Here is a 19,714-nt window from a genome sequence, read left to right on the forward strand (position 1 = left end):
GTAATGCTATAGTGTTTTTTTATACAGATATTCCTTGTAGTTTTTTTGATACAGATATTCCTTATTGTTTTGTATTAATAAAAGTAAATACATGGTATTTTAAATCTCATAAGGAACTCTTTTTCATAAAAGTAAACGCATGGTATAACGTGATGCGACGAGTTTGAGCTTTGAAGTAATCTTTATTCTTTCTTGTGACACCAGAACTGGAGAAAATGACAGGAAAAAAAGGGTGGGGGCCAAAGCGAAGTAGTTATCATTGTTGTGTTATGTAAGCATCCGTATGCCTTCATCGTAGCAGTAAATATCAGAGCAGAAGCTAAGTGAAGGGGATGTGAATATATGTCTGAAAGCTGAAGCTGATCATGCAATCACACTAAACAACATCAACTCATTTGATTACAGAATGATAGATTGAAAGGATAACAACAGAATCACTTAATGTTGTTTCTCTTTCTCCCAGAGTGTGAAAGGGATATGGCGTGATAACCTGGGACTGCTCACTTCACAAACTGCAAGAAACCCCATTTCCAGTTTCCCACTCTACCAATTACTTTTCTTTTGAATGTGAAAATTATTACACACCCCAACCCAAATCAACAGCTGTAAAAGCATGTCTGTTACTGGGAGCTTGTCCCTCAAATCGGGTAAAACTTGTGGCTTTTTGCTCTTTCTGGGTGCTACTCGCCTTATATACATATATATATATATAATCTCTCGTGTTGCTTCTCCTTTCCTTGAGTTATTATATGAATCTTGGTTTTTATGTTTGAGGGAGAGGGCTCGTAAGCCGAAGGATAGGTGTTTCCTTTTTTGTGGACCCTCCTTTTCTTGCCCCTCTGCGGCTTTCTCTTTTGTCTTTCCATGTTCCATCACTTCAATACAATTTTAACAATTTATTGATGATGATGATGATTATTATTATTATTATGGCGTCATTCAGTTACTGTGTCGTTTGCTGCCACCTCCCATTTTGACCATTCCCTCAATTACTATATCTTCATTTATCATCCATTTCCTCTTCTCCCTCCTAACTCTCTTGCTCTTACTTCTGTCTAGTTCCCAGGTTTTGCTCGAGACTCTCTCCTTCCCAATTATTCCACTCCACTGGTTTCTGTGAAATGGGGCATGATCATCAGCTCATTTGTGGTCACAGACTCAGCTTTATTATCTTTTCTCTGTTGTTTCTACTAGTTTCAAGCTGGACCCAGCAGGGATTTCTTATTGAAAGTAAATTCTCAAGTTTCAATACTGATACTGCATTGAAAACAGCTTGAAAACAAAGAATGATAATATATATGTTGTTTTGTTCTCCATGTTGTAACAGGTAGGAAAACTCTGAAACAGAATGGTTTTGAGCAGGTGGTAGTAAGTGAGGATGATGCTACGAGTGTGAGAGCAAGGATAGGTTCGAGGCCACCAAAATGTGAGGGAAGGTGTAGCTGGTGTGGTCACTGTGAGGCTATCCAAGTACCTACGAATCCCCAAGTACAGAAGGAGGAGATGAACACCGCAATTTCTGCTTATGGAAGAGGAGATGAGAGTACAACTTCAAACTACAAGCCAATGAGTTGGAAATGCAAGTGTGGGAATCTCATTTTCAACCCCTGATTTCAATCCTTACCAGTTCTTAGTTCCATATATCTATATATATACACCAATCGATTATTAGTCCATTCTGTATATGAATAGACATTTCCAGATATTCTTTTCTCTTTGTATGGATCCTTTTCTCCATTTCTGTATAGGCATACGCCATATAGTAATCATTAACAGTGTGCTTTCCGATGTGCTGCCTCTCTATATATCTGGATTTAAACAAATTGTTGTCTGCTTAAAGCTTTCCTTTGCGGATTGAAAACCCAGTTCTTGAAAAAAAAAAAAAATGATTTCTTCTTTCATGACCACTGGAGAAAATATAATGCGCATAGCTAGATAGAGATTGACGAGAAAAAGTAGACGCAAGATTCGGTTAAAAGTTGAGATGACTGGTCAACTTAGATGAGACGCTTGATTTTTAAAGATTTGGCTTAAAGTTGAGAGATATATGTGCTAGCCTTAACAAGACATTGTTCGTACATCTGGATATGATAAGGTGTTACACACACACGCGATTTTTTTTTTTAATTGTGAATGGTATTGCAGACTGCAGTGTATCGTAAAATCTTAAGAGTGTTGCACAGATTTCCATTTCAAGGTTATATATATAAATATATTTGTAGGTCTGATTACAAGCTTGTGTTCAGTCCTAGTTACCGCCGTACAGATTCATAATCTTTTCAGTAGAAACAATTCAACAAAGAGTTTTTGCGTGGCTCATGTATCATATCAACTTTGCTTTTGCTAAAAAGCTTACATGAATGACACAGCACGTCGATAGCCGAAAAGATCATAACGCAGCACGTCACCACCACTTCCACAGGGATGGAGCCAGAGGGAACTGACAGTACTTTAACTTAATATCCAAAATATTCCTGGAATATACAGGCCATTAATCGTTTTTCATTCTGTGATATTAAGTTACAATCTTTTGCCTGAAAATAAAAGCCGCATTGTGCAAGTTCCCTTTGCTTCTTGAAAGAGAACATTCATTGATCTGATGCACATCATCAAGGGGTCAAGCATCTTTGCTGCATTATGTGCAAGATAATAATGGTATACAGTTAAATGACAAAGCAAGCAAGCCAAGGGGAAGAATAATATTACAGACATGTGAGAACAATGCAGTCCGAGATTGAAGAAGATAAAAAAGAATGTTGGTACAAAGGTCAGGACAGATACAACAGAAAAGCTTCCGGACCACATGGGAAAAAAAATTAAAGGAGATTCTGAAGCCATCCCAAGTTTTCTTTGTGCTGTAATTATCAACAACACGATCCTGCTGGAGTTGGCCCATCCCTGTGGCGTAATACAAATAGTCCTGCCCTGAATTCCACTTCTCAACTGATCTGATGCTGATGGAACAACAGCGATCACCAGAGTGATAGAGCTATGATTTGAAAATGCAAATGTTTTTTACAGTACAGAATGACAGCCGTCACAATCTGTGAATTTATTTTTGGTTCAAAAAATATCAATGTGCAAGATACAAGGAGATATCAGGAGTTTGCTTTCCAATTGTAAGCCATGAGGTTGCTTGAAACTTTTCATGAAAATTTACTTCTCCCACACCTTTTAGCTTTTAGAGGAATCTCGTCTTGAAACTTGAAAGGGCGCACGCCTTCAAAGGCGAAAGTCAGGTCATTCACTTGAATGGATCAAGAAGGATGGGCTGACTTATGTTTCGTGGTCATTGGTAATGGCGCATCGAGGTTTTGGGAATGGGACGCGTTTGCACAGAGGGCTGTGCCATCTTGAAGATTGGGGAAGCAAAGATGTGCTCATTTTATGTTCACACAGAAGTATTGCAGTTGATATTCACTAGAGAAAAGTATATTTATACAAGTTTATACAGCGTCATATATAGTTTGTTTGAGTAAGGGCCCGTATTTTATAAGCTACATTTCTCAATTTAATGCCCCAGCACATCATCCTTACTCTTTGACATAAGAAAGTTGACGATTATTATTCCTATTATTATTTTAATTCAGTTTGCTGATGTATCAGAACTCTCGTCTTTATTAAGACTTTGACTTCAAGGTCTTTGGGCACATGAACGCATTATTAAACTCAAAGCATATGGTCCAATAAGATGACAGCCAACCCTCGCACGAATTTTTCAAAAAATAAAAAAATCAAGCTAATTAGGCGGATAAGACACATTGAAGTTAACAGCATTCTCGCATGAAATCATTTGTCAAATTTCAAATACCATTTCCAAATTTGCATTACTTGAATCTGAACCATCCAAAGAAATAGCCAATAAAAATTCATCATGATACTATTTGCACCAACTCTGCATTACAGAATCACGATTCGCGAAGTAACTGACAAACAAAACCAACAAGTTATAGCTATCAAAAAAGTGTCCCAGAAAAAGGAAGCCAATGCGTGTGGTAGTAAAAGTGAACACCTCACACGACAAAAAATTAAGCTATTAGTTTCATTCATAATTTAATGCCATGTATTATCATTCAGCATAATACTGAAAAATTAGGTGAAATTGTTAACTCGGTAGAGTGATTGAAATTGTTAATTCAATCACAAATTGTAAAAGCGAAAACAAGACCCACCCTTCTTGTCCCTTAAACTGTCACCATCATTTAACATCGCAATTTGCCAACAAAGTGTATTGAATACCAGGAATACATAATAGGCATGTTTAAGGAAAATTTCCATTCTAAATTACCTATCTAGCATATCAGTTTGACTATCATTCACATGGCATTATTAGAGGTATCAATTAGAGTCAACCCAACCTTAAAAGGTCGACCCTTCAAGGTTTAGAGTCTAAACGGGTTAGCCCTTTTAAACCTGATTATACTTCAGGGCTCTATTTTTAGCAGCCCGACCCTGGCCCTCAGGGTTGAAAGAGGGCCGGCCCTAATTATTTTTAAAATTTTTCAATTTAAAAATTAAAAAAATATATTTAAAATTCTAACAAAGTTATTACACATCACATTAAGTATAAGAAAATAAAATAAAATCAATTCACATAACAAAAATTTTAAGTCTGATAAAAAAATAACATATCAAAATCAACTCCGACATCAATTACACATTGATAGCATCATTAGCAAAATTTTGATGATTTTCATCATCATCAACATCAATATCATTTGATTCTTCTCCTTGTGGATCCTCATCTATGGCAAATATATTAAGCTTTTCATATCTTCCTTCTTCATCCTCATTATTTGTAATAAATAATATGCCAAAATCATAATATCAAGGTATTTAAAGAATGTAAAAATATTCAAAGTAAGCAAATAATAATGTGTATGTTTATTATCTAGATTAGAGAGTAAATGCCGAGTTTGAGTAATGTAATATCTTTTTTTTTATTTTTTTATGTTATTTCTTTTTAAATATATTAGGGCTTAAAAAGGCCGGCCCTAACCCTAAAGGGCCGGCCCTTTTATTTTGGGCTTACAAGGGCCGGCTGTACAGGTACAGCCCTAATTAACGATTCTAGGCATTACCCATAAATCAAAATGTCACATCAATGTACATGAATTTGCTAATGCCGGTTGCTTCTCAACTATTATTGTCAAATCCTTGAGTTAACTTTCTGAATTTATCATATTTATATTTTTAACTTATAAAATTGTGCAAACTAGCTTATAAAATTAAACTAGATGCAAACTCAATTAACTCGCAAGTTTACTTTCTGAGTTTACCATTTTTACATTTATAAATAGCATACAAAATTATGTCATCTCACTCATAAATTTAAATTAAATACAAACTCAATTAAACTTAATAAACTTGTCAATTTTTTTACATAGTATAAAGTATATATTATTTAGAATTTGGTTATAGAAACAGCAGGACCTACTTCAAAGAAAAATAAAAAGCCAAAAAGGAAAAACTAATATTAATAAAAATAAGAAATACTAAAATTTTTTGAACTTGTTGCCCTATTTTAAATTTTTTATTTTTAGTATGATAGTCTATTAATGTAGATAAATTTAATTTCAATAATATATATTTGAAATATAGTTAAATCAAATTATGTTCATATTTTTATTTTAATTATTTAATCATATATTTTTAATAATTATTTATTAATAGAGGTAAACATTTATGAGTTTATGATTTAAACTTACATTTTTTATTACAACTTAACTTAAACTTACAAGCTTGATAACCTTGCTGTCAACCATTTTGACAGAAAAATGAATACCAGTATAAATCATTGAAGAGTGGTTTATAGCAAACACAATTATTCAACCCAAATAAAAATATTTTCGTCAAAAATAGTAGTTTTTGACAGTAAATGGTACTGGCAGAAGGCTAAAATCACAATTTAATCATTTAAATCAAAATAAAGTAAACACAGGCGAAGTTACCCCGAAGGCTTAGTGTCTATTTGGATAGTCTCTATAACCAATTTTAATAGTCAAATCATAATTTTATAAGAATATATTCAAACACCTTATTACATGTTGAAATCAATTATAAACATAAAATCATATTAATCATATTTTTTTAAAATATCCAAACATATATTATACATGCCAAAATTAATTTTAAACTCAAAACTATATTTTTTTAAAATATCTAAACACCCCTAGATGTATTTAGATTTTAGTTGGGTATAGTTAATTATAAAAAAAATAATTAATGTGATTGATTTTGAATATAATTAATTATATTATGAGGTATATAACTGACTTATAAAATTGATTTTAATCAAAGTTGAAAAGTAAAATTAAAAAGCAGAATTAAAAATTAAGTAAAATCATGGATTTATAAAAATATATAAAAACATCTTTATTACATGTTTAAATTAATTATGAATCTAAAATTATATTTTTTAAAAAATATCAAAACACCCACTATATATATTAAAATTAATTATGAATTTAAAATCATAATTTTTTTAAAAAATATCCAAACATTTTCATACATGCCAAAATCAATTATAATTTTAAAATCATAATTATCTCATAATTTATTATTACCTACTTTTCAATTCATATTTTTAATTATATTTTTTAAAAAAATTATTCAAAAATAATATAAATTATTTTACAAATCATATTTTTAAATTTATAGTTAATTTTGACATATATAGAAGTATTTGGATGTTAAAAAAACACAATTTTGAGTTCAAAATTAACTTTAACATGTATAATGTGTGTTTGGATATTTTTTAAAAAATATAATTTTAAATTCGTAATTGATTTTAATATATAATATGAGTGTTTAGTTATATTCTCGCAAAACCATAGTTTTGACATCTAAAATTGATTATATACATTATCCAAATAAGCACTCTATATATCTCAAAATTAATTATAAACCTAAAAATATGATTTCTAAAATAATTTATATAATTTTTAAATAAATTTTTAAAAAAGTATAATTGAAAAACAAATAATAGTAGCTTATGCGATAAATTAGATTTTAAGTTCATAATAAATTTTGACATGTATGAAAATATTTAAATATTTAAAAAAATTATAATTTTAAATTTATAATTAATTTTGACATGTATAATATGTGTTTGAATATTCTTTTAAAAACATAATTTTAACATATAACATAAATGTTTCGATATATTTTCACAGAACCATAGTTTTACCTTATTTTCAATCTTACTTTTTAATTTTACTTTTTAATTCTACCGTTCAATTTCAATTAAAATTAATCTTATCAATTATTTTAAGCAATATATATATATATATATATATATCACGTAACATAATTAATTATATTCAAAATCAATTATATTAATTAATTTTTTTCATAATTAATTATACTAGACTGAAATTCACACACGCCCTTACGAGTCTAAAGGCAGGGCATGCTGGACCCTCGAGGCTTGTAAAAGTGATATTTCTGGAACACACATCAGTTTAAGAAAACCTCTATATGATTGTGCAAGTTCTAGATTTAAGCTATTTCACTTTCTAACCCACAAGAAAAAATACACAAATTTCAATTCCAACTCCATATCAGCATGCAGTGACAATTATCATCAAGAGCACATTTGACTCAAGTTCAACAATATACACTTCTATCGCTATCATTTTATCATGTTTGATCACCGATCATGTAGGCTAACACGAAACTCAACTAAAAAGTTCAACCAACAGGAGGCTACCCCAGCCAGGATGTAATCGCAAGATCCTTGTTTCTTATGACTAAATCCATTCCCTGCTTATATGACCTCAGTCTGAAGCATCCAATAAATAACGACAGCACATGATCTAATACCACCTCCCCACTCCATAATAACGAACCGAGTGACAACATAATGAAATTTGAATTTTGAAAAAGAATTGTCAACTTGGGAAAAGACGAATCAATTAGTGACTTGATGTAGAGGAAGATAATCAAAACTTCTAAAAGACAGAAACACAGGCAACAACTAGGTTTGAATTTTGAAATAAACAGAGGACAAGCTCTCAGCCTAATGCTAAATTTATTGGGTACCAAATTCTCTTCAATTGAGATATAAAATAAATTTCAAACTCCAAATAGAATATGGCATGCATACAAAGATGTATTTTTCAGTTATGAACAGGACAAGAAAAGAAGGTCAAAGTTTGATCATCTGTTGTCCATATCATGTCATAATCCTCTAATTTCAGTATCAGCCAACAAAATACACTCACTAAGAAGACATTACCCACAGCCACGCGTAAGCTAAGATTAAAAGTATTACACCGACAGCACCTTCTAAGTCGATTCTACAAGGCTACCTGGATAAACAATAGCTATTTATTTGGCTGAATAGACAATCTATTTGACTATCTCCAAGGGACGTAATCCACCTCACATAATGCCTGAGCTTTCTATGTGACCATTGGCAAGATTATCAGTGTTGCGCCCACTGAATCTGCTTAATGTTGATCCCTTCCTTCACCATTTCATAAAGTGGGCTCATTTCTCTCAACTTCTGCACTTGTCGAACCGTGAGCTCAATTGCCCTGTCAATCTCTGCCTCTGTAGTGAACCTGCCAATACCAAACCTAATAGAAGTATGAGCCATGTCTTCATCTACTCCCAATGCCCGCAAAACATAGGAGGGCTCCAAACTCGCACTAGTGCAAGCACTGCCACTCGAGACGGCGACCTCCTTCAGCCCCATCAGTAAACTCTCACCTTCAACATATGCAAATGACAAATTCAAATTTCCAGCATAGCGCCTCTCCATGCTCCCATTCACCACCACCCCTTCCAGTTTTTCTCTAATCCCATTCAATAATCGTTCTTGCAAAGCAGAAATTCTCTTATCATCATACTCCATTTCCTTCATCGCCAGCTCGCATGCAGCGCCCATCCCCACAACCAAAGGCGTAGGTACTGTCCCGCTTCGAATTCCCCTCTCTTGTCCACCACCATTCATTTGGGGCTCAACTCGAATCCTCGGTCTTCTCCTGAGATACAACGCCCCAACGCCTTTCGGCCCATAAATTTTATGCCCACTCAATGACATCAAACTCACGTTCCATTTCTCTACGTCAACTGGAATCTTTCCAAACGCCTGAGCCGCGTCGGTATGAAACGGGACATTAAACTCCTTGCAGATTTTCCCAATTTCCTCGACCGGCTGAACCACCCCAATCTCGTTATTTACCGCCATGACAGATACAAGACCTGTATCAGGCCTAATAGCCGACCTAAGCTTCTCTAGGTCAATGATCCCGTCGGACCCAACTGGAAGGTACGTGACATCGAATCCCTCCTGCTGGAGGTGGCGACACGAATCAAGAACACACTTGTGCTCTGTCTGCGTCGTTATCACGTGCCTTTTCTTGTCCTTATAGAAATGCATGACACCCTTTATGGAAATGTTATTGGACTCCGTTGCACCGGAAGTGAAGACAATTTCCTTTGGGGAGGCGCCAATCAGAGATGCTACTTGAGCGCGAGCATTTTCGACCGCCAAATCGGATTCCCAGCCGTACATATGTGTACGAGAGTGAGGATTACCGAAACGGGACATGTAGTAGGGAAGCATCGCATCGAGCACCCGTGGGTCTACGGGAGAAGTTGCTTGCATATCCAGATAAAGAGGCCTTCCAGAAATTTTCACACCTTTCATCGTGATTCCAGTTGAATCCTCATGGTGTTGAGGCTCCGCCGCCACCGCCGCAGTGGACAGCAGTTGACGGCGAAATTGATGGGTGGATTTAGCGAGTTGTTGGCGGAGATTGGAAGCAATCAGCTTCGACGTCATTGGATTGGGCTCTGAGGGAGAAAGATTCGGTAGCTTCCCAGTTCAGGCGTTGCTGTTTGGTGAAGAAACAACAGACGACTTTCTCAATTCTCGATCTGAGTGCACAAATCACTGTAATACGAAAATAAGGATAGAGGTTACCCACCCACCCACCTTCGCGTGGAATATGGACCCTCGGCTCTATCTTGACGATGAGAAAGAAAGATCCTTTCTTTGTGAGATGGTGAGATATTAACTCCAGGTCTTTGCTTCGCGTGTCACAGTGTAGCTCATTAGTGTAACCGACAACCCTAGAGGTTTGGGGATCTCTAGATGCCACGTGTCCTCTTTCTATTCATTGATGCATGACGGTGCTCCTAATTTCCTTAGAAACGACGTCGTTATTGTACAATTAACTAATGAAGAAAACAATTAATTAAACCAAATTTCAAAAGTTAGGCTTTCAAATCAGTCCACTCAACCCATACTCGCGAGTAAAAAATTCTGTTCACACGTAAACAAGCCTACAGCACGTTCTATTCCACCCGTGGTCTCAGATCTGTAAGAAATCGATCCACTTGTTTCTCAAACTTTTAATAAGGTAGCGAGAGATCAAATCTTGTTCTGTGCAGCGTCGTGGTATTGTTCCTTCTCGGCTTCCTCTTCCATTTCTACTAGAAGAAAGGGATTGTTTCTTTGGTGTACACTGTTCATTTCGAAATCAGCAGTCTGCTTCTTTCGGGTACGTTATTTCTGTTTTTTATCAGTTCCATTGTTATCAGAAAAGTCTTTTAAAGTTTCGGTGATATCGGAATTCAGTTACATTGTTTAGATATCTGGTCAAGATCTGCGTGGATCTGTGAGTTACTTTGAACCAGTTTCGTACCAGCTCAAAACATTATTGGGTTGGTTGCAGAATCAATATGCATTTTCTTGTATTCTGCGATAAGATTGAATCAATAGGAACTAAACAACAAATATAGTTAACTTTGCCAGAGTAAATGGTCCGCGAGGGGATCAATAGTTTTACTGATTGCGGATTCCTGCGATGAGAAAAATCCTGACTTCACTAGTTCTCAGATGTACAAATATTTCCTTGTTTTAACTGAAATCTGTAAATTGTATAAACTTTTGAGTATTATATCTCAATCTAGAACATCCACTTGCTCGAGGAAACAACAAAGCGTGTCTTTTTTTTTCCCCCCGATCTGATTTATGATGAGTAGATGTTATTAATGGCCTGTTATAGAGATTGCTCAATATGCGCAGGTATCTGGGTAAAAAGTAAAATTGAGGGAGAGGAATCTTCATCATGCTCAAGTCATCTCAGAGGAGCCAGAGATCCAAAGGCTTCAAGGTGAAGCATGCACTGCAATTATGCGTTGTGCTTGGCCTCTGTGTCTGGCTGGGTTACCAAATCAAACAATCTTATGACAAGAAAGCATCATATGGTGAAAGCACACGAGCTAGCAGTGAAGCTGTGAAGTTAGGGAGGAAGTATCTCCATCCTCACGCAGAGGAAACCTCAGTCATAGATGCAAGGCACAGGGAGGAGGAGGATGAAGAAAGCAAGCATGAAGAGCAAACCAGGATGGATGATACTAATGGTGTGGACAATGAGAATTCATCCCAAAAAGATGAGCAAGAAAACACAGAAGGGGATTCTGAGCGTAAAGTGGATTCAGAAGAACAAGAGAAAGTGACTGAACTGAGCTCCGAAAATGTGGGGACAGAGGAGGAAGGTGAGGCGCATCACAAGAAATTTGGCGACGAGAATGGTGTTAATGATAGCCAGGGAAATGATAATGAAGAGAAGAAGAATGAAGAGAACAAAGATGAAGTGGAGAACAAAGAGACAGGAGAGGCTAGGGAGAATGAAAGTCAGCAAGAGAAGGAAGAGGCAAAAAAGACAGAGAATGAGGAAAATGAAGAAAACAGAACTGAGGTGAAGGAACAAGAGAAGAATGAAGAGAACAAAAATGAGGTGGAGAACAAGGAGACAGGAGAGACTAGAGAAAATGAAAGTCAGCAAGAGAAGGGAGAGGCTAAAGAGACAGAGAATAAGGAAGATGAAGAAAACAGAACTGAGGTGAAGGAACAAGAGAAGAATGAAGAGAACAAGAATGAAGTGGAGAACAAAGAGGCTGGAGAGACTACGGAGAACGGGAGTCAGCAAGAACATGGAGAAGCAAAAGAGACAGAGAATAAGGAAAATGAAGAAAACAGAACTGAAGTGAAGGAACAGGAGGGCGGTAAAGAGCAAGGTGATAATAACAAAGAGAAAGAGGACAGTAGCTCATCAGAAAAAGAGAAAGAAGAGAGTGAGAAGATTCAGGAAGTGACTTCATCTGAAGATCAAGTCAAGGATGGAGAAAGGAACAGTGCGGAGGCTAGAGAGGAGAATTATGCTGGAGATAATGCCTCCAGTGCTGTGGAAAATAGAACACAAGATATCTCAGATGAAAGTCATAAGAAGACAGAACAAGATGAAAACAAGGAAAATAATGGGTTCAAGGATGAGTCTAATACTAATGGTACTGAAGAATCAGAAAAGGCTGAGAAGACTGATTCAACAACTAATGAAGGAAACAGCAATGAGAACCAGGCATTGACGGAGAGTGATGTGAATAAAAGGGAGGGGGAGCATGCTGATTCCACTCCAACATCTTCCTCAGAGAACAATATCATCAATGCAGCTAATGGAGAGTCCAAGGATCCAACTACTGATTCTGCTAACAAGCAAAACCTCAACAGCAATTCTGACAAAGGAGTGCAAGATAATGTCCTACCATCCAGTACAAGTGACAACAAACATGCTAGCCAAGAGGTGCAACAAACTTCCTCTGATGCTTCATCCGAACAGAAGAGAGATGATTCCTCAAACTCAGAAAACATTAATAATTCTGGGCAAAATGGCAATGTAAACTCTGCTCAGAGCAAAGCAGACAGTGATGGAAGTGTTAATAATGGCATAGATGCCAGCCAAGCACAAGTCCATTCCTCTGGCACTCCATCGGAACAAAACAAAGAAGAATCATCAAACTCCGAAATCAGGAACAATACCAGCCAGAATAACTCAAATGGCAATGAAAATGCTAATGACAATAAGAATGAAAATAAAGACGTGACAATGCCAGGCGTTTCTTCTGATTCTTCAGTTTCTGAAGAGAAAGATGTGTCCGTCAAGAATAATGCTGATGCAGTGCAGAATGAGATCCACAACAATGTTCAAAGCCAGACAAGTGAAAATGAAGGGGCTCAAAAAGAATCATTTGCTTCAGGAAACCAGAAAGAAGAATCATCTGATTCCAACTCGCAGGATCAAGTCAAGTCTGAGTCTTGAATTTTTCAGAGACCAATACTGAAAGCAATCACAGTGATGTTACTGCCACGGAGCAACATTTCAAATAAATCAACTGCATGAAGCATCCTCTCCTTAGGGTCCTAACTTACATATTATTGAGATATGTATTGCTCTTTACGTGGCCAATGTGCTATATAGTTTGTTTGGCTTGCTATTATTATTATTATTTTTTTTTTTTTGGCTAACTTTGGCTTCTTGTTATTTGCTGCAGCGATAGAGTTTTCATATGTATAAAGCATTTGATGTTCTTAGAAGTTGCGGCATTTATAACTCTCACGTTTCTTTCACCTCATCATAGAGTTGCGATATTAGATGCTCGACTCTCGAGTGTCCTGAGTAAATTCGTTTGTTCACTCTTTTCTACTCCAGTCCTTTTTTATTGGTATGATTTCTTCCGTCACTACATAAAATTACACTCTAGTTTAAGCTTGTATTCTATTTCGAATTTTGGCATGCAGACGTACAATACCCTATAAGTTGCATCAAGCTAAATACTATAGTAATGGCTTAACCGTCATCTTAGCCTTTCAAAAGAAAATCGTTTTAATCGTTATTATTTTAATTTAGCTCATTATTTAACGGGAATTTTCTGGGTGTAATTTTAGTAATTATGCCCCCTATTCCTGTTTATAAGAATATTGTTGGACTTTTATTTTGTCATGAATTAATTAAGATATAACTCTACTTAATGACTTTATTAGGGACATTTTTTAAAAGGAAAAAAAAATAAATGGCGACATATTTTAAGCATTTAACTAGCAAAACTACATTTTTTGTATCATTGAGATAAATAGTTATTTGTCTCTATTTGGGACGGAGGAAGTACTTCTATATAATGGTATCTTTAGGAGATTTCACCACATCCGCATTCGTGATGAGCACCGAATGCTTATTAAGACTAAAAGTAATGTTAACCTCTCATTTAAGCCTTCTTTAACCCATGCAGTCCATTTAAATTAATTTTTAAATATTTTTAATATTGTATTTATTAAAATAAAAAATATAAAAAAAATCAATATTAAATTTGGTCTATATAGAATATATTTAAATAATTAATCTGTAAAATTTATATATTTTTTAATATTAAATTAAATTATTTAAATTATATATAAACTATACAAAATCTAGCTGGATAGTCAAATTTTAAAATTATAAAAAAAATTTAATATTAAATTAAACTATTAAATTAAATTTATACTAACCAGATTGATAATGAACAAATGTAATAACATTTTAAAATTTTTTATATGTTTATATTAATAAATTTAATATTAAAAATATTTAAAAATTAATTTAAATGAACAGAAAATATTAATTTGAACTGAAATAAAGAACCAAGATTGCTCCTAATCTTGATGAGCACGCGGTGCGAATGCAATTCAAAATTCACCCCCACCGTGAGTGTGTGCGCCTTAAAAAAATAATCGTTGAGAAAATATTCTCATCGTTTTTAGTTCAGCCCATTTGCCTTCAAATGAATGAGGTGTGAGGAAGGGGTGGAACAATTAGTGCAGAAATAACATTCTTTCTGATGCTAGTACTTGCACCAAACTGGATAAAGCAGAACCAAGTATTCAATTATTTTAAATTCAAGAGAACGAAGCATGACAAAATAAGACTGCCTTGCCAATTACAAATTCCACATCACAATTTATGAAATAATACGAAAATGTTTTATCAAACTTCGACATGGGGTAAGAAATAAGCAAAACAAACAGCCACACGATACCTCCTCCGACTTAACCACCAGATGTTCCTAGTGATGCTTTTTCTCGAAAAGGCCATCTGGACCTGTTTACCACAACAGAATCCAGTCATACGATGGAAATTTCATGCCTCACATATTACTTGAAAATATAAGCAGTATTACTATTAACAAAGACTACGAGCAGCAGCAGTGCAATGCCAAATTTGTGGTTGTATAAGAAACACAGCACTAGCTAACATAACATGCATATGATCAAACAAATGACTGCTTTGGGTAGTTTAGAACAGAATAGAGAAGATGATTTGATAGTTTGGAAATGTCTTTTGTACCTGTGAATAAAAAAAGAACAATTATTGTTAAGTTGCAATATACCGTGGGAATGATTGGGGGAGGGGGGATCCCAACCACATATGGTGACATAAAAATTAAATTTTAAGGACAAGCAGCAACTACTAGAAGATTCTTCTTTATGGTCCTGAAAGATGAAAGCGGCTACAATCTACCAGAAGATGCATATTTATTTCTTTATCATAAATCTACTTAAAAAAGCATACAGATGATAACGTGAACACATGTAACTCTCGATAGTCCAACCGAACTACTCAAAATACAGATGATATGCATGGAACAGCTTGCATATGAACTAATGCAGAACTATACCATGAAACTAATTCCACCTATACATCTTACATCACTACTGGGGTAACCAGAAAGGATGCAATCCTTTACAACGTAAAAAAATTGGAAGTATTGTCAGTATCCCTCTCTTGTTTGATGAGTTAATTTTATCTAGCTGGAGTTCTAGCTAGAATTGATCATATGATTGCTCTTTAACAAACTGAGAAGGATATTATCAATATACCCACTCCCCCTCAATCGAAATTGAATAGATGTGTATTCCTATTTTACCAATAAGCACCAAATAACAACATAGACCATTTCTGAATTACTTAATACTTCAAATAATAAACCAATTAAACAAACATGAAAAAAAAAAAAAACAGTAGAAAAGCCACAATTACTTCACAGCACCTCATAACTTTTAAAGCTTGCCCTTTCTTCCAAATCCAATTTTTTTAATTGTTTCAAGCATGTGAAGTGTCTTTTCATCTACACATTCCCACTCAACCCAAGCAGCAATTCCATGAAAAGCGAGAACATAAAAAAAGCAAAACAAGTTCAAGAGTCTTGTCCTAAAGCCAAGCCAGTTAAAGCTTAGCCCAAAAACCACAGAACATCAAGGAATTCCCATTAAAAAAAAAACTTAATTCAAGACTTAACTACAAAAAATAAATACTTGCACACTACTGGAACACAGCTTGCTAAACAAACCCAAACTACTTGCCCACTTTTAATTTTAAACACAAACTAAGTTTTCACCATAATACTATTGATAATTGACCAAGAAAAACCCTTGCCAGAACTGATTTTGATCACTGGCTTAATAACCTCATATTGTTATGTGAAACTAAATCTATGTTAATATTTACTAAAAGGAAGCTGTTAAGGTCAATTTCCCAACGGCAGAATCAACAATCAGGTACAGTAAACTCAACAAGCACAAGGAGAGCTACCACAGCTCTGATAAACAGCACCAAAGGCACCAAAGGCTAAAAGGCATATTTGGAAATGGATCCAAAATCAAATCTCGATTATGATACACACCCAATAGTATCATAGGCTCTCAATCCAACCAAAACTTTTTGCGCAACCAAGCCAAACAGAATAATCTTTTCCTCAGATTTAAGACTAAATTTAGAAAAATATAGAAAAGAAAGTAAATGTTAGGTTTGCATTATCATTTAAGTATGCAAGCCCATGAAAAATGAAACACATTGGCCACAACTCTCATGCTAGAGATGCCATTCCCATCTTATCAGATGTATGATAACGATATCTCAATACAAAAGTAAAAGCAGTTTCCTCCAATAGACTAATCTACTTCTTATGAGAGCTGCTCTCACTGAATATGAGATTACTCAATACTCACAGAAATAGGTACAATACTAAAACATAGGATCGTGTTAATAAGTAAAACAGGAAGGCTATGAGCAAAGTCAAATATAAATTTAACAAAATTTAAAAATTAATGAAAATAAATTTCTGGAACTTTCAAGTTGTTGGGGAAGGAAATAAAAAGATCAAGGCCATAATGGATGTGAAAGATACATACCCCATGGAAATTCCTTATTGCGGATGTGCAGATATGGGTATGACTGCATAAAAGTATAAGGACAAAGTCAAAAACAGAAGAAAACTGATATTTTGAACAAATGTTGTACTAGAGTAATTTGGAGATAGATATAACTACAAGGTTATTCTCAATTGGGTTCAAAATGGAATTTGGTTGCACTTATGATAGACGGAGAGTCACACACTGTACAAACAACTAGGCCTGAAATAGTGATTGAATCACACTATCATAGATAAAACGTCATAACAAATGTAGAAACACAAAAATGCATTGTTAGTCCATGTCTAAGTAACACAAATAGAAAACAGCCTGTATAAGAACTCACAGGGGGTTCTTCATGGTGAGGGTGACCCTTTGATAGATTATAAATGGATAAAACAGTGCATGTAGCTATGCCTAGATAGGTAATCTTCTCCCACTTGGCTGTCTCATCTGATACAATTAATGAAAGAAGTGTTTATCAGCAAAATATAGAGAGGAATAACAGTGAAAGAAGGACATTAATAGAGAAGTCATGTGATGAGTAGCAGGAAGAGGTAAGGAAGGAGGGGAAAATATCACGTGCATGGCCACCACAATGCAACTTGAAAATTGCATAGTAGCCTGGAGCATAAAATTCTAAACAGATAAATAACCACATAGATAAAGTGTCAATATATAACAGAACAACCATCAACAATTCCAGTTATTAATAATGTTCTAGAGGAGAGAGACATTCAAATCCTTCTAGGACATCAATCCTCCAAGACATAAAATTCGTTTACTGTGTCTTCCATGTATGAGGCATTAAGAGTAAACACTGGCAGCAGCGTGGACCAAATCTGGAAACTTGTTTGGAGCTGGAAAGGACCTCAAAGAATTCAAACTTTTTTATGGCTAGCTATTCATGAGCGAATCATGACAGCACAGAGGCGAAGTAAGCTTTTTGGTACTCCCAATTGCTGTGATTTATGTCACAATGAAGTAGAAGATGTAATGCACATGCTCAAGGACTGTCAATTCGCTAAGGATGTCTGGACTCAATTTCTAGCTACTAAGGATGAAGGGCAATTTTTTGCATTAAATAAGCGGGACTGGTTTTTAAAGAATCTGAAGGAGCAGTTTCATGTTGAGGGAACGTGCTGGGACATAATCTTTGCAGTCACTGCGTGGAGGGAATTGCAGAAATGGCAGAATATTTGAGGCGGAGGTTTCTAATGCAGGGGGGCTTAAATTACGAATATGCAGTTTGGAATTCATCAGTTATGTGTGTAAGGTGCTGGAGGAACCTCCTAGAGAACTCTTGCAATGGCTTCATCGAGATGTACAGGGTGGCTTACAGCCTATTTCTTCTTAGTTAGTTTTGTTTGAGCTCTGCCCCGTTTTCTCATTAAAAAAAAAAAACAAAACAAATTCCAGTTAATCCAAGTGAAAATTGAAAATTGCATTTGATGCTGGGATTTAAAATCAAAGAGATTGCCAAAGAAATTTATAACAAAATAATAGCAAAAGTGTAAGCAATCCATCAAACACCAAAAATTTGACAAACCTAACTGAAAACCCAATAAATTGACAAAATTTCATCCAGAAATTCACGTTGAGTTCTTTCACTTTTTACTGAATCTGAGAAGCTACTTTCCAAATAATAGAAGTTCTAGTGGGTTAGTTGGCAAAAATTGAATCACAAGAGTGTCGTAGTCAAAAAAACTAAAAATTTAAGCACCTTGTTGAGTTTATTCAGAGACGCTTGAGAGCAATAACGAGACGTGAATCAATGTGGTGAGAATATTCACAAATTCACGCAGTAACAAGACTTCGCAAATTTGAGCAATTTTTTTTTTTTTGGGGGGGGGGGGGGGGAGAGGGGGCGCATTGTTAATATCAAATCAATTTCAAATATATCGATCAGAGCAGGGTATATCATTTTCATATATCTATTCGCCCTTTTCCTACTTCATGTATCCCAATGCAACGACTTTAATCTAATAGTGATCAACTTCCCAGCTAGCCACACGGTTTGCGAAAAAGAAGCACAAACCCGGAAAGGGGGGAAAACCCTAATATTATATAGCTGTCAAGATTAGGAAATGAACGACTTCAAAATCGAAATCCAGCAATACATTGACAAAATTCAATACGAGGTAAAACCGCCATAAAAGGATTCGTTAGCTGAGCATGAAGCGTATGTTGAATAAAGGGAGAGTATCGGGCACTAACATTCATCATCGTGATGACTAGATGAAGCGAAGTTTCGACGGGAAGGAGCCGAGCTACGAGGTCTTCCGCGTACCGCAGCTCGTAGAAAACTAGATCGCACGACGGCCGTCGCCATTTCTTCAAACTCGTTCTGTTTCTCAGTGTGTGCCAAAGTTCATGGACTGCGTCTTCCCGAACGGCCTGCAACCTTATATTGCACCAAGCCGGATGACCGGATCTTCCCACACATAGCAGGAATGTGCAGGAATTAAATGCATAATAAAAATAAATTTGAAAACATTTAAATTTAAAAATAATGATGATTATTTGACAAAAATTCTAAATATTTAATTTTTTTGGACAAACTAAATATGTAGTTTTTTTTGGGACCAAAAAAACTAAATATGTAGTTTATTGTTTGGAATAAAAATTGAAATAATTCATATTAATTAAATGGTAAAGAATTATTTAAAAAATCATTTTTATTTTAAATGGGGAACA

At 35.1% G+C, this 19,714-nt stretch overlaps 4 protein-coding genes across 6 annotated transcripts; 2 read left to right on the plus strand and 2 right to left on the minus strand.

The window, feature by feature from the left end:
- The first annotated feature begins 306 nt into the window (after positions 1-306).
- On the plus strand, positions 307-1,788 carry LOC129310285 (EPIDERMAL PATTERNING FACTOR-like protein 2). Of its 2 annotated transcripts, none has more exons than XM_054952097.1 (3): positions 307-647; positions 1,060-1,230; positions 1,328-1,788. In XM_054952097.1, the coding sequence occupies exons 1-3, from the start codon at positions 614-616 to the stop codon at positions 1,609-1,611; spliced, it is 489 nt and encodes a 162-aa protein (XP_054808072.1). In that variant the 5' UTR covers positions 307-613; the 3' UTR covers positions 1,612-1,788. The 2 variants fall into 2 exon arrangements, with proteins under 2 accessions (XP_054808072.1, XP_054808073.1); XM_054952098.1 differs by lacking the exon at positions 307-647 and adding an exon at positions 759-801.
- A 6,355-nt stretch (positions 1,789-8,143) lies between these two features.
- Positions 8,144-10,074, minus strand: LOC129311082 (cysteine desulfurase, mitochondrial-like). 2 transcript variants are annotated; one of them, XM_054953057.1, is made up of 2 exons: positions 9,939-10,074; positions 8,144-9,845 (listed from the first exon to the last, which is right to left on the minus strand). In XM_054953057.1, exon 2 carries the CDS (start codon positions 9,791-9,793, stop codon positions 8,429-8,431), a length of 1,365 nt encoding a protein of 454 aa, XP_054809032.1. In that variant the 5' UTR covers positions 9,794-9,845; positions 9,939-10,074; the 3' UTR covers positions 8,144-8,428. The 2 variants fall into 2 exon arrangements, with proteins under 2 accessions (XP_054809032.1, XP_054809033.1); XM_054953058.1 differs by having other exon boundaries at positions 9,947-10,052.
- A 176-nt stretch (positions 10,075-10,250) lies between these two features.
- Positions 10,251-13,477, plus strand: LOC129311081 (uncharacterized). Its single transcript, XM_054953056.1, has 2 exons — positions 10,251-10,514; positions 11,042-13,477. Exon 2 carries the CDS (start codon positions 11,085-11,087, stop codon positions 13,113-13,115), a length of 2,031 nt encoding a protein of 676 aa, XP_054809031.1. The 5' UTR covers positions 10,251-10,514; positions 11,042-11,084; the 3' UTR covers positions 13,116-13,477.
- A 1,168-nt stretch (positions 13,478-14,645) lies between these two features.
- LOC129310332 (cytochrome c oxidase subunit 6a, mitochondrial-like) lies at positions 14,646-19,451 on the minus strand. Its single transcript, XM_054952149.1, has 4 exons — positions 19,235-19,451; positions 17,364-17,470; positions 17,018-17,060; positions 14,646-14,927 (listed from the first exon to the last, which is right to left on the minus strand). Exons 1-4 carry the CDS (start codon positions 19,347-19,349, stop codon positions 14,893-14,895), a joined length of 300 nt encoding a protein of 99 aa, XP_054808124.1. The 5' UTR covers positions 19,350-19,451; the 3' UTR covers positions 14,646-14,892.
- Between the last annotated feature and the right edge of the window lie 263 nt (positions 19,452-19,714).

Source organism: Prosopis cineraria, unplaced genomic scaffold (assembly GCF_029017545.1).
Source record: "Prosopis cineraria cultivar Desert tree isolate PC_DT_omini unplaced genomic scaffold, ASM2901754v1 PC5, whole genome shotgun sequence".
Lineage (NCBI taxonomy): Eukaryota > Viridiplantae > Streptophyta > Magnoliopsida > Fabales > Fabaceae > Prosopis > Prosopis cineraria.